Consider the following 13,122-nt stretch of genomic DNA (forward strand, 5'->3'; position numbering starts at 1 on the left):
GTTCCTCCCAGGTACGCAAATCTCCCCTTGAGTTCTTGCGGTTCCCCTTCTGAGATTTCATGTAACATGGGTAGAATGCGGTAGATTGTGAATGTAGTAATGCTTAGTGCTTACTTGTAGCTTGGATCCTGACTACGTGATGAGGATAGCATTTTGTGTTCCTACCTTCCTAAGCAAATCAGATGATGAGCCACCAATGTGGAGGAAGGGGAATACCCTGAATCTGGTGGTCGACAACTGGAGCACGCATTTGGTTAGTCTATTTGACTATTTAGGCAATGAGGTCAAGTGGGGACAAGCAGATGGTTCGCATGTTTTTCAAGGCTAGTGAAACCTCTAGGTTTAAGCCATTGCTGACTGAGGATGACCTATAGAAAGTGTTCAGTCTTTGTAAAGATTCACAATCCTTGTACATTTCAGTCAAAATAGAGGATTTTCATGGCCCTTTGGCTTTTATTCCTAGCCCAGAGAAACCGAGCAATAGCAAAAGAACCAAAAAGGGTACTCCAAATGTAGGTTCAGATGGTATTCCTTGCACCCCACCAGCCAGAGATGCAGCTCCACCAGATGCAAAAACTGAGACTACAACAGTTGAAGGTGCTAAAGGTGAGGCCAATGCAGATGTTGAGGAGGTAGAGGAATCTGATGCTGACTCCATTGAAGTACATAGTGATAGGACCTGTCACACTAGTGGTAAGTCATCAGATGGTGACTATGAACCAGATAGTGCTTATGAACCAGATGAGGGGGATGATGAAATAGGTGAAGACAAGCTTGACTACACTGAGTATGCTTTCAACTATGAAAATCCATGTGTTGATAAAGGTGCTATATTTTCAATCAAGCAAGAGTTCAAGCAATGATCCAGCTGCTGCTCTAGGACTTCCTACACCAAAAAGATCCAAGAAAGATTCTTCTACTCAGTCTAGGTATACTACTATGCTCACATTCTGGACATCAGTACCCCAGATGCTAACTGTATTTTTATTTTTACAATTGACAGTGCTGCAGCATCAAACAAGGGCAAGCATAGGAAGGAAGCAACCAAGAAGGGCAAGACACTGGCCAAGGTCTTGGAAAAGGAAGCTGTATCTATTTGAAGACTATGTGTGCTTGTAATATTTTGCAGTTGCACAGATAAATGCATACTTGTAGTATAGTATGCTTGATGTTGGTATGCATTTCAATGCCTCAAATTCCCATTATCTGAGATGATCCATAACATTTTCATTGATTTTAAAGAGTACATGCTTCCATTACCTACACATGGCAGATACAATGCAGCAAAGAAGTAAGATACAACATATCAATTTTACATTGTATACACTACTCTTCATCTCTTGAACATTTCTTTTCACTTCTTGCACACTGTTGTGGATGTCTTGGCCACCAGCAGCTGCCAGTGACATTCTCTTGCACAGATTTGCCATTTCTTGCATTTGAATGGTCAGGTTCTCAAGCTTGTTCTTCACTTTCCTCATCTCCCTGCCAGCATCCCCGTGCACTAGAGTCTCCAAATATGCATTGAGCTGACCCTCCCACAGAAAAAAGCACAACCCCTGACTGCACTAGAACACAAGGATGACCAACAAAACAAAATACCAGTAAAAGGAAGAAAAAAGAAAATACAAGAAAACCCAAAAAAAAAGAAAAAAGAAACTCACCTTCCAGTTTGCACACCTAAAAAACCAACGTCCAAGATTCTTATCAGTTCCAGCCTTCACTCTCACTATGTTTAATCCACAATCACACCTAAAGCTATTTTTTTTTTGTTGCCTGTTGTGAGCTCCAAGAGCTCACCCCTCCCTCCCGTGACATCCTCTCTCTTGAAGAAATGGAGGTCCAGTCCTGCTTATATAGACCCAAAATGTTTCTGGCGCCAAAATTTCCCTTCAAATACCAAGTTTCCCTTCAACCGTGCCCACAGTCACCCAGTGACATATACTGAATAAGCACAAAGGGCATCTCATGTCATTTGGCACGATCAAACGGCTTGACTAGACGGAGTCTGGTTCCGTTTCGGTGCGGTGTCAAAATCCGAACAGGTTTCGGAGGCGATGGCAAGCACCAGAATATTACGTAAGCAGTAGCAAATGTCGAAACCGTAATTGACACGATTGCAAGAACCTAAATTTTTTTTAAAAAAAAAGTATGATAAGATTCTCTTAGACGTGCCAAAGTGGGGCAAAAATTTTAATCAACTAATTTTAGACCAATGTGACAAAAAAATTATAGCAAATAATAACAAATTTAGTATATGAACCAGCACTTACAGACACGACCACTCAGGGCTTCTCTCACGATGCTTACGTCATGTTAATGTTGAGGTCCCGTTTGGAATAAGATTTTTTTCCTTGAACCTGTGTAACAGAACTATTTCCTACGAAAATCTTGTGATTCGTATATTACCATTTCTCTCGTCACCATCCCTGACCATTCTGATGATCTGTGCACATACAGGTTGTCTCGTGAAGAGGACAACTGGACAAGCATTTTTTTATGTCTCAACTCCCAGTTAATTCGTGCGCGCTTCAGTCGGGAAAATTAACGTTTCTGATCAGTTCTTGTTATAGCAAGATATGAGGGGTGAGGGCCTTGCGTCCTCATTTCATTCTATTTGCTCATGCATCGTAGACCCAGCATCATCCTTCAATGGGAACTACAAACAGCATCCAACTTCAACGTACCAGCTTTTGCACACAAAACCTCCGATATATCAGAACAAAATACCTCTTTTTTGAAAAAAAAATGTGGAAATTTGGCCCGATAGACCTCCAATTTGAAGTGATAAAGCCACCACTATTAGCAGTAGGGAACTGATATATATCTATTATATTATTATTTGAGTGTTAAAAGGAGCCACCATATTATCTCTTAAGGTCATAAATTACCATATTAATAAAAAAAAATTAGACCACTTATTATTTTAAACATCTAACGGTCTAGATTAATCCAATAAATCCATATCAATATGATTAATAAATAGTTAAATGCGGAATTGAAAATTATGAAAAATTAGCAGTTCGATTTACATATGGTTTAGGAAGTATAATATCTAAATAAAGAGTCCAAATAAAATAAAATAAATAATATTTGAAATTGAGGTTAGAATAGAAAAACGAAGGATCCATATCAAATAATCTTGAAAAAAAAATATTAAAAAATAAAATACCTAAATAAAAAGTCAATGTAAAATACAATTAATCAACAGCTAAAATTCATAATAAAAATTAATAAAAAAATAAAAATCTTACTAAGATAATAGATTAAGAAGCACTGTATAGTTTAAAGTCGTCGCATCAAGCAGGCAAGGCAAGGCATAACACGCATAAAAGGTAAACATATTCTAATTTTGATTGGATCGCCTGACACACGATTTTGGCAGTTTTATGAATCAACCAATACAAGCATACGATTCAAGTACAAGTTTAGAACATAAATAATTTTCTATTCCATTAATATATTTTTTATCTCTTCTTCTAATTTTATGTGTTTTGTAACTAAATAGCACCAACCCCATAAAAAGCTAAAGTGATCATTTTTTAATAAAAAATTATCGTGATAAAATATTGCAACGACACTAGTCCCACTATTAGTGTAGGACACCTTGCTAGTTTTATGTATTTTAGTGTTCTCAACACTTCACTGTTTTTTTATGAATACCCCTTACATTATAAAGGTATTATAGATACCCACAATAATCACGCAACACGCATATATACAAGCTAGAGATCTCCTCTACATAGTCTAATTAAAAATAGAGTAAAATGCACCTGCGCTCTAGGGGTGTCATGCAGGTCCCCAAACTCTCGAATTACAAATTTATGTCCTTAAACTTCCTAAATATGTCACCTAGATTCAATATCCTGAAAATATCTCTTCGCTGCTGACGTGACTGTTGAGGAGGCATGCTTTGCATCCTCTCTCTCCTCATACGGACGACACCATCCTCATCAACGCCGGAGAGAGAGCGTCGTTGGGCCGCATCATTGTTTTGTTTCTAGTGAACAAACACATCAGCTTTGCCTCGTCAGCAGCGGATGGGTATTTTCAGGATTTCAGACTTAGATGACACATTTAGCAAGTTTAAGGATCCAAATCTTCACTTTGAGAAATACAGGGTCATGAAAGAGTCTAACGGATAGACCTTTCTTAGTAACAGAGGTTCAAGATGCTCACCGAAAAAAAGTCAAAAACTGACTCTCAAAACAAAAAACAAGAATTCTGCAACAAAAAAAAGCAAGAAACAATAAAGCCAGGGAAATAGGTAAAACGAGCCAAAGGTAGGTACAGCCCTAGTTCATCTTCAGTCCAGTAGGGACTAAATTACCCAAAAGCTTACTCATCAAATAAATGATAATGTATATGATACAGGAATTATGTATAGTGTCCACGAGGAATACCTCATCACATCGATGGTCATTCAGCCAACACACAGGTTCCAATACATATAGTACACATGAAGTCTTGCAACAAGCACCTGCACAAAAAGGAGTACTCTAGATGCTTATTAGAGCAGTTGAAATAGCAGAAATCTAAGTTCGGCAAATACTGTTGCTCTTACAACTCACCTTTAGCTAAGGACATGGCTGCCATAATCTTGGTTGAATTTTTCGTATCTGTGTGCATGTAGATGAGCAGATGGCCTTGTATTCCTCAACGCAATTCAACATCTTCCGATGTTACTCGGCCAACTTCAGGTAACTCTGCAGCATTTTCTTTTCAGTGAAAGTGCTAATATATCACTGACTTTATAATAAATTAGTATTTTACCATTTATTTAATTATAGATTGCATTGAAGGATACTATCAAAGCACAAAATTGTAATTTGTTGGGCTACTGTTTCTTTCCACTGTAGGTTCACTTCTGCAGCTACTGGGTGCAACCCACACAAGTAAAATCTTCATAGGAACTTGGTGAAAAATAGGTAACAAGGAAGTGAAAAATAGGTAACAAGGAACAATAAGCTTTAACTAAAATGACAGGCAGTCATTTGTTTTTGTTCAAAAAACATTAACCGAAAAAAAGATGTAGGACATTTTTTCTTGTTCAGGACAGATCACATATGTTCAGGGACTTCTTCTTGTCTGTCCTCCAGAACAGCCATTCACCGTCTTAGAGGTTGCATTGCTGCCTCCTTGCAGACGAGGTGGATATCAGAGCCAGAATATCCTCCAGTTTTCTCAACAAGAATATCAAATGGAATCTCCATGGTGCCAGAAGTTGATGGCAGGAGCTCTTCAAACATAGCATGTCTAGCATCTGTCTCTGGTAAGGGTACAAGAAAGAATCTGATTGGACATGTTAAGGGAGGGAATTCCTTGTCCTTAGTCAGAGAAATCGAATGGTGTTTCAGAAAAAGTTGTAGTATTTGTCGTCAATGAAAACTGTTTCCAGGAATCCAGGTTCAACTGTCAACTACAGTTTTTTAGGCAAATTACGAACTACACCTAGAATTTGGAGCTCTATGATGCACCCAGTCTACCTGCTGCTACGCTGACAAATTAAGCTCGAATTTCAGGGCATTAATTAAAAAAATAACGTCCTTATAAGATTATCATTAATTTCTCCAGTCTCCACTACAGAAGAGTAAACCAATTGTCATCAACTGGAATCAGGGGTCTCCACTTAGTAAATGATTATCAAGCCTTGGGTTAAATGAGCACTATGCTATTGTGTAAATAATTAAATGAGCACTATGCTACTGTGTAAGGATCATCTGCATATTTTTCCCCCTAATGAACCATCCATGAAGGCATGTCACACAAGGCATGATTTTTGGAATAAAAATCATGAGACTTAGTAGCATTTCTGCAGATTCAAAAGAAGGAAGTAGGGATTTCTGCCTGCAACCACCATACATCCAGTTATCACGAATATATAACATATCATTGTCCTCTCATAAGGGAAAAATACATATGCATGACAAGTGAAATGTGCTTGGGAGGTTTTACTCCCAGACAAAATAAAACAACAGTGCTTCAAAATTAACAGTTGAATCAGGGGAACAAATCAGCTAGCAAATTTTCATGGTGTTATTGATCCAGAAAACAGTACAATTTTCATGGTGTAAGCCCATGGACATACTGGTCGACATGCAAAACATATAAGGAATTACCTATGACTAGAAATGGCTTATTTCTGGAATTCAGTCAATTGATACTTCACACTTGCAAACCAATTTTAGCTGACACCCAAATCAAACAGATACAACAGTATGAAGTAAAGTTCACCAGACTGACAGGTTAATAATTTTTACTAGTTCAGACGAAAAATTTTATAGGCAAACTTCTTGTGTACAGTACACCCAAGTAAGCAGCAAGTCTTACGGCGGCCCATCCTCTACGGCCCCATTGCGCATCTCCACCTTCCTCTCTTGCAAACCAAAAACAGAGAAGCAAATAATTACAGAATTCTCCACAGTCAGCAGTCAACACCACCCATCACTAACAAAAAGCAGCAACAGCGCAGCAAAGCATCCCGAGACAATAGCAAGCCGACTCACCATCCGCTCGAACTTCTCGAAGACGGTGAGGTCGGCGCCGCCGTTGGCGCGGGCCGCGGCGGGGCGGCTGGCCGCATGGGAATGGTCGGATCCGCGTGGCGGGGTGCCGTAAATTACATGTGTTCGAAAAATCTGTTTATTTTTTGGCGTGTGGTATGGCTGAGGCCGATTCGCTTCTGTCATCTGTTACCGATATTTTGTTATTTCATGTAATTGCCAACTTTCAACTAAATTTGAAACGAGTTGTTAATTTAACTGTCATTTTATCTCAGTGATTTGGCATTTAATTTTATGTACCGGTGTGTTGTTATTTCATATAATTAATAACTTTCAACAAAATTAAAAATTAGTTGCTAATTTAAATGTACATTTTAAAATGCATGAGAAAGAAAACATATAATCTCTAAGGTGACAAGCAGTCTTAACACTTAGGTACGTTTGAACATGCACAACATTAATCTTTGTATAATTGATAATCTCAAGATGACGGTGAAAAGTAACGACGTAGATTAGCGAAAGAATATCAGTTGTGCCAGTCAATACTATCAGGGTAAGATGGTTGTCGTCTCTGAGGTGGTGGTTGAAAATTAGAAGGACGGGTACAAGAAAATCCGACATCATCTTCACGGTCATCACGGTCCTCCGGAGATGAAGGCCACGAAAGGAGGGGTCGAGTTGGTATGGAATCGTCGTCGTCGTCTTGAGGTATCACGGTACAAGCACGTGCTCTTGTAGTGGTTATTGAAACTTCTCCTGTATGACTGGTGGAACGTCGAGATATTAGTGGCATAAAATCATTAGCTCTTGTACCTTTTTTTTGGGTACACCGTGTCCTCAAAAACTATTTTCGGCACACTGTGCACCGAATACAGATGCTAGAATCGTAAATACAGAAAAATATTAGCTATTTCATTAAATACGTACAAATATACTGTACAAATTCATATTTTTACCGTTACAGACTAACTACTAAAGGAATTCCAAGAACATCGAATCATCTAAAGTTCGAGGCCCCGTTAGATTTACCATCTAGGGATTATACATGCTCCTTCAAAATCTTGGTCCCATTAAAACAGTCTAGAACAATACAAAATAGCTGTGGATTTAGGTGGCAAAAAGAGATCCACAAATGCCACAACATTCTAAAAACATTATGCAAGGCACAACTGAAGATACTGCACATGGATTTTAAATTTCATAGATGACTGAAAAATATAGGATATTTTTTGTATAACCACAAAGTCGCTATAAAGATTACAGCCTCTCAAAAACTATTATAATCGTATGAGCACTGTTTAGTTAAGCTATCTAACCATTGTGACAAAACCATATCCTTGATCATTTACAGAAAAGTTGCCCCTCGAAGCAAAGGTGTGTCCAGGTCCTACTCTTGTTTCGGCAATATGGTTTCGCTTTCCCAGATGACACACAAAGAAGAAAAAAAAGAGCAACAAAAGTGCAGCCAAGCTAACCAGCCTCAGTTTCGACAATGTTGACAAATGAGAAGTTCTCCTGCGTAAAGTAATAAATATATTGGAGTAGCAGCAAGTTCTACTACAGATACAGATTAGTCAAAGGTGCCCAAAGGTAAAGGGAACCGACCACAATAGTGTACAACCAAATAATTCGAGTGGTGGTCATTCAGAGACTTTCTTCCATTGCAAATATCTCCAGTCTGTTCTTATCAAGCAAATGGCAATAGATTACGACCGAAGTATGATGGGTTATTACATCAAGAATCGCATTGGGTTGTCATGCACCACTGGCATACAGGCGAGTCCATTCCTTAGCTGCAAATTCAACATCTCTTATTATCAGGGGGGGAAACAGAGCACGAGAGAAACTATTGGCTTATTTGTCAATTCAATTAACCTGTTTCAACAGCTTCTGCCTCATTGGCTTTCCAGTGTTTTGCGACATTATCGGAGAGAGGGTCATCTGGATTTGGTGCACTCAAGAGCGCCTGGATACTGAAAGCCATTGTCAGGAAATAGTTAGTATGTCATTGAATATAAAAGGCAAAGGAATTTAACAGTGTTCACACCTTCATTTTTGGTGCAGAGAAATGACGAGACATAGAGCTCCAGTAAGTAAATTTGGTTAATTAAGTTAAAATAGAAAGTATGTTTTATGCCAAAACATAAGAAACAACTCAGAAAAAAAAATATAGTGCACTGAGGTGAAGAAAATAATAATGCAGAACAAGTGCACACGCAAGCGCAGAGAAAGAAATAGACCTCAAAAGAACTGTTCGAATCTGAAGAGCCGGGCTCCATTTGTCCTTCAGAATGTCAAGGCATATCCTACCAAGCTACAAAAGTGTCAAAAGTGAAGCCCTTTACTGAATAATCATTCCTGTAGGAAGTAAACTGTTAACTGATACTGCAAAGGAATATGCATGCCTACCTTGTCAATGTTAGGATGGTATATTTTGGTCAGAAACCTAACCTGCATCAGCATAAAAGCAACGATAAATGCTCGCTGAGATTATGAACAATGTAACAACACAATTGAGTATCTCAACACTTCATTAATGATCCCTTGTCAACATAAGTAATATTTGACGTCCTTCCAATAGATTGCATTGTCAATTATAGGACGAATCAGAATCAGCTAAGGTCTGAAGTGAATCAGTGACTGAATCCCTTTAGCAGCTGAATTATTTTCTTAAAAAAATAGGGCCAACAGAAAAACAATGATATACTCAAACAAACAGGCTAGATGTTCCCACTAAATGGTAGGTAGATATAGGGCCAGTTTAGTAGAGCTACCCATAATCCAAATTCTCTGGGTAAAGTGATTATGCGGCTGACAGTGATTCTCTAGGGTAAATTCTATGAAGAAAGTGATTCCATGGGGGAAGTAAATCAGGGGAAGCTAGTTTTTTCAGCTCCCAGCATTTAGTTCATTTCAGGAAATCACTCTAGGGGCTGAAAACTATAAACTCTCGTTTGGCAGAGCTCCCATTGATTCCACTTTGGGAGCTGTCTAGGAGCTCTGTCAAGCAGGCTCATACATGATCTTAGTGCAAGTAATAGTTTCTCTGAGATCTCTGCTATCCTAATATACTGGACTGAGAAGTAATTGTTATGTTATACTCCCCTCATCCTCTTTATACAACACATGTCAAATCAAGCAAGTTTGCATTGTTCAAATATAAGGAAATTAAGCAGAGATATGATTAAACTATCACCACATCTCCTAGCAGAGCATCTCAAAGCTGGTCTGAACTTTGAATAACTATGCAAAACTGGAATCGTTTTGGAAACGAGGAAGTTTTACTTACAGTTCTGACTATACAATAAAATTGGCTTGAAGGTATAGGACCAATAATACAATAGACATTAATCAGATTTCATCTACATATAGTTACCTTTGGGGCAGCCATTGGATATTCCTCAGGTAAAAAGAGCTCAAGCTTAAAAACTCCACCTGAACAACGGATAAGCAAGAGAAATAATATCGGGAAACCATTTAAGTGTAAATTCATATGCTAACACTTAAAAGAAATGATCTTTCAATTATAAATACCTTGTGTACAGTACAATATTAGGTATTATATAAATTAATATAAAGCACCATCAATAGGGTTTGCTAAACACAACAGTCGACTACTGCAAGATGAAAACAAGTTCCCTCTGATAAATTACGATCATTGTTTACCATTTAAAGATGGTAGCGAACAAACCATTTCTCCTAGTTGCATACAAGTAACTTCATTAACTCCAAAAGAGCTTAGGGAAGTCAATATGTTACACTATGCAAATCACAGGGTAATGTGATCACGACAGCAATTATTAGCAGAGGCAAGAAAATCTATACTTGCATATTCATCATACTAAACAAGCCACAGGAACAATTTTTAATCTAGAATATCGAAAATGACTTTCATTTCCCCATGAAATATCAAACAACTGCGCAAATGAAAACATCACATAATATAAAGGCATAAACATTAATACAAAAAAAGCCCTTTAGCATTACTAATAGCATACTAAAAAGAGAACCTGATAGTCATCAAACACAATAATCTGCCAGATAAACTAAAACTGACAACCCAAAATTACAAGCCAAGCAATACAAGCTTACTGAAATTTGAGCATAAGCCATCGGCCATCCATAATTCCAACACAAACATTTCCAGAATTATCCCATGGCTAGCGACATGTTTTGAACAGGATCATCACGATTAAACTATTCTTATCTAGAAGCGCCCCAATTTACCACTCGACACCCGGAGCAATACCACTGGCGTATCGAAATTCTGGATTGCAAATCCGTACCTTCATAAGGCGACTGCGCTGGCCCAAGGACCATGACGTTGAAGTAGCGCATGTTCTCCTCCGATGGCGACGCGCTGATCCCCGGAGCTGCACGCACAAACGAACCAACACAAACCAATCAAACAACGGAATCCAAACCCACCCCCCAAAAATATGAAAACTACGCCGAAATCCACCGAAACAGCTAGATAGAAAGCACCCGCACCTGGCTCGCTGAGCAGCCGCTGCGTCTCCTGCGCAGATCCAACCACACGGAAACCAAAAATTGATTAGACAGATATAGAGATGAATCGGGTCGGAGGCAGCGAGAGATCTGCGGTGAGACGTTCAGATCGGGGAGCGCACCTTGATGATCCGCCGCGGTAGGTTGCTGTTGGCCATTGGATCGGGGCCGGGGCGCGGGCTTCCTCCCCTGCGGAGACCGGCGGCGCCGGAGATGCCTAGAGGAGCGTGCGGGGAATGAGGAGGAGGAGCCGTCGGCCGGGGTGGGGAACGGGGACGAGACGGTGTGTCGGGTGCACGCTGTTGTACATGGACGCGGTCACGCGGCTTTGATGTAGTGGAGACTACCCCTGCTACAGTAGTGTACTTTACAGGTGCTGGGGTTTTATCTCGGCCCTGTGATACGGCCTTTTAACGGCTGTGATGATGTTTGGTGTGATTTTGTGGAAGAACCGTTGCTTTAAAGGAAGGGGCGCATGTAGCGTTATGACACGTCTTTTTTAATATCCAATTAACAATATGCTAAGTTAAAAGAGATATTCGATTAACTGGATAATCATTAATTGGATTTCGACGGTTCCAATAACAACCTCTCGCATTTATTCCAGTGCAATGCGCATATGCTGTCATTTCTATTATGTTAGATGTTGTTGAGAAAAATTCGAAGTACAAGTTATTTTAGTATGGTTTAGATGTCATACTTGTAATCATGTATCTATTCCTACCCGCTTTCTCATACCAAATAATTTATTATGATTTACTTTTTTCTGTTTATGCGCGTTACTAATAGGTTATATAGTGGCAACAAATGCGTCATTAAATTCACTCGATATTTTTCTTCCCTTTCCCCTCCTTGCACGGTTTTACTTCCCTTAGAGCCTTAAATCATGCTGCCTCTAGGTGATATTTCATCTCGCAACTAATATATATAATTTTGTGAAATTAGCAACTACATATCTATCAAATATAAGTCTTCCACATTTTTTCTCGTGATTTGGGTTACTAACCATTTCATTTACCAGCATGCCCCCCAAATCAACCGTTCAGCCAAATAGACCATGCAAATTAAGGACTAGGATCTCACCAGATGATCGAATGGCTCGAGCGCGACGATGTAGTTATCGTTCAACCGATCAAACGACAGGCAAGTGAAGTTTGGGGTGTTCGGAATCTGTTTAGCATTCATTTGCTCTCGCTATTCCTCAAGTGATGCTTAGCTACTCGGTTACTCCAGAAAAAAAGTTATGCTTTTCATCAATTTGTTTAGGCAGACAACTTTTTTTTTTTTTTTTTGGAAACCACAGGAGCACAGAGCACTACTGTTCTTTCATTTAAGTAGAGGAAGAAGTAACCGGTTCTATATGGCTTTGATTACATAAAAACAAAGTAAAATAGGCGGACCAGAAAATGAAGAATCTGATGGGAAATAAGAGTAGAAATATCCAGGGTTCTTTTCCAAGACAAGAGACGAAAGCCTGGCCTTAATCCTACGCAACCTTGTTCCCTGATGCATCTGACGCCAACCGTTGCGCCATCCGATCCTCTTCTTTTTGCCACTCCTTTCCTTGGGAGGGAGGGAATCACAATCACACGGGGGAGAAGAAGCTTATTTCGATATTCGATGAATTAGTCGCAGTGACAAAGCAAATTAAAGATAGATCAACGCTGAATGATCCAAGGAGATCAAAAGAAAAGTAGACGGTTTATATTAATTTGTGTTGTTCTTTTCGCAGTTGCTGATCAAATGTATCTCGATCGACTGCATTCTCCTACCTAGCTACTACTGTATATAGATATCAGCAACACTATCCAACTACTGTTTCCACGAATGCCGGTATATATATCTTATTAAGACGGCAGCATAGGATTAATTAGTTGTACCTTTCCGACGGAGCAAGTTAGCTTGACTAGTCGATTCCTAGTTCACCAACTGACACTATTAGAAACTACAATATTCCATACGGTTAAAATTACTAAAAAAACAATCCAAAAAACGTAGGGAACATATCTCTCTATAAATATTAGTAGAGAAAGATTCTTAGGAAAAAAAAATTCTCTACCCTACGGTTTTCTATCAAATTCTTAAGGGAAGTTTCTTTTCCTGCAATTTT

The 13,122-nt window shown here is 39.0% G+C and overlaps 1 protein-coding gene across 1 annotated transcript; it reads right to left on the reverse strand.

Annotated features, from left to right (window-relative positions):
* Positions 1–7,998: 7,998 nt before the first annotated feature.
* LOC133908456 (ubiquitin-conjugating enzyme E2 36-like) lies at positions 7,999–11,364 on the reverse strand. Its single transcript, XM_062350492.1, has 8 exons — positions 11,135–11,364; positions 10,995–11,022; positions 10,790–10,876; positions 9,880–9,938; positions 8,913–8,954; positions 8,744–8,817; positions 8,379–8,476; positions 7,999–8,296 (listed from the first exon to the last, which is right to left on the reverse strand). The coding sequence occupies exons 1-8, from the start codon at positions 11,168–11,170 to the stop codon at positions 8,259–8,261; spliced, it is 462 nt and encodes a 153-aa protein (XP_062206476.1). The 5' UTR covers positions 11,171–11,364; the 3' UTR covers positions 7,999–8,258.
* Between the last annotated feature and the right edge of the window lie 1,758 nt (positions 11,365–13,122).

Source organism: Phragmites australis, chromosome 2 (genome assembly GCF_958298935.1).
Source record: "Phragmites australis chromosome 2, lpPhrAust1.1, whole genome shotgun sequence".
In the NCBI taxonomy this organism is placed as follows: domain Eukaryota; kingdom Viridiplantae; phylum Streptophyta; class Magnoliopsida; order Poales; family Poaceae; genus Phragmites; species Phragmites australis.

Excerpts from the sequence above, each read along its gene's own strand:
- LOC133908456 (XM_062350492.1), bottom strand. The coding sequence starts at position 11,170 with ATGGCCAACAGCAACCTACCGCGGCGGATCATCAAG. Across the intron at positions 11,023-11,134 it reads TACCGCGGCGGATCATCAAG|GAGACGCAGCGGCTGCTCAG; the intron begins GTGCGCTCCCCG and ends GGATCTGCGCAG. Across the intron at positions 8,297-8,378 it reads GGCAGAAGCTGTTGAAACAG|CTAAGGAATGGACTCGCCTG; the intron begins GTTAATTGAATT and ends TTGAATTTGCAG.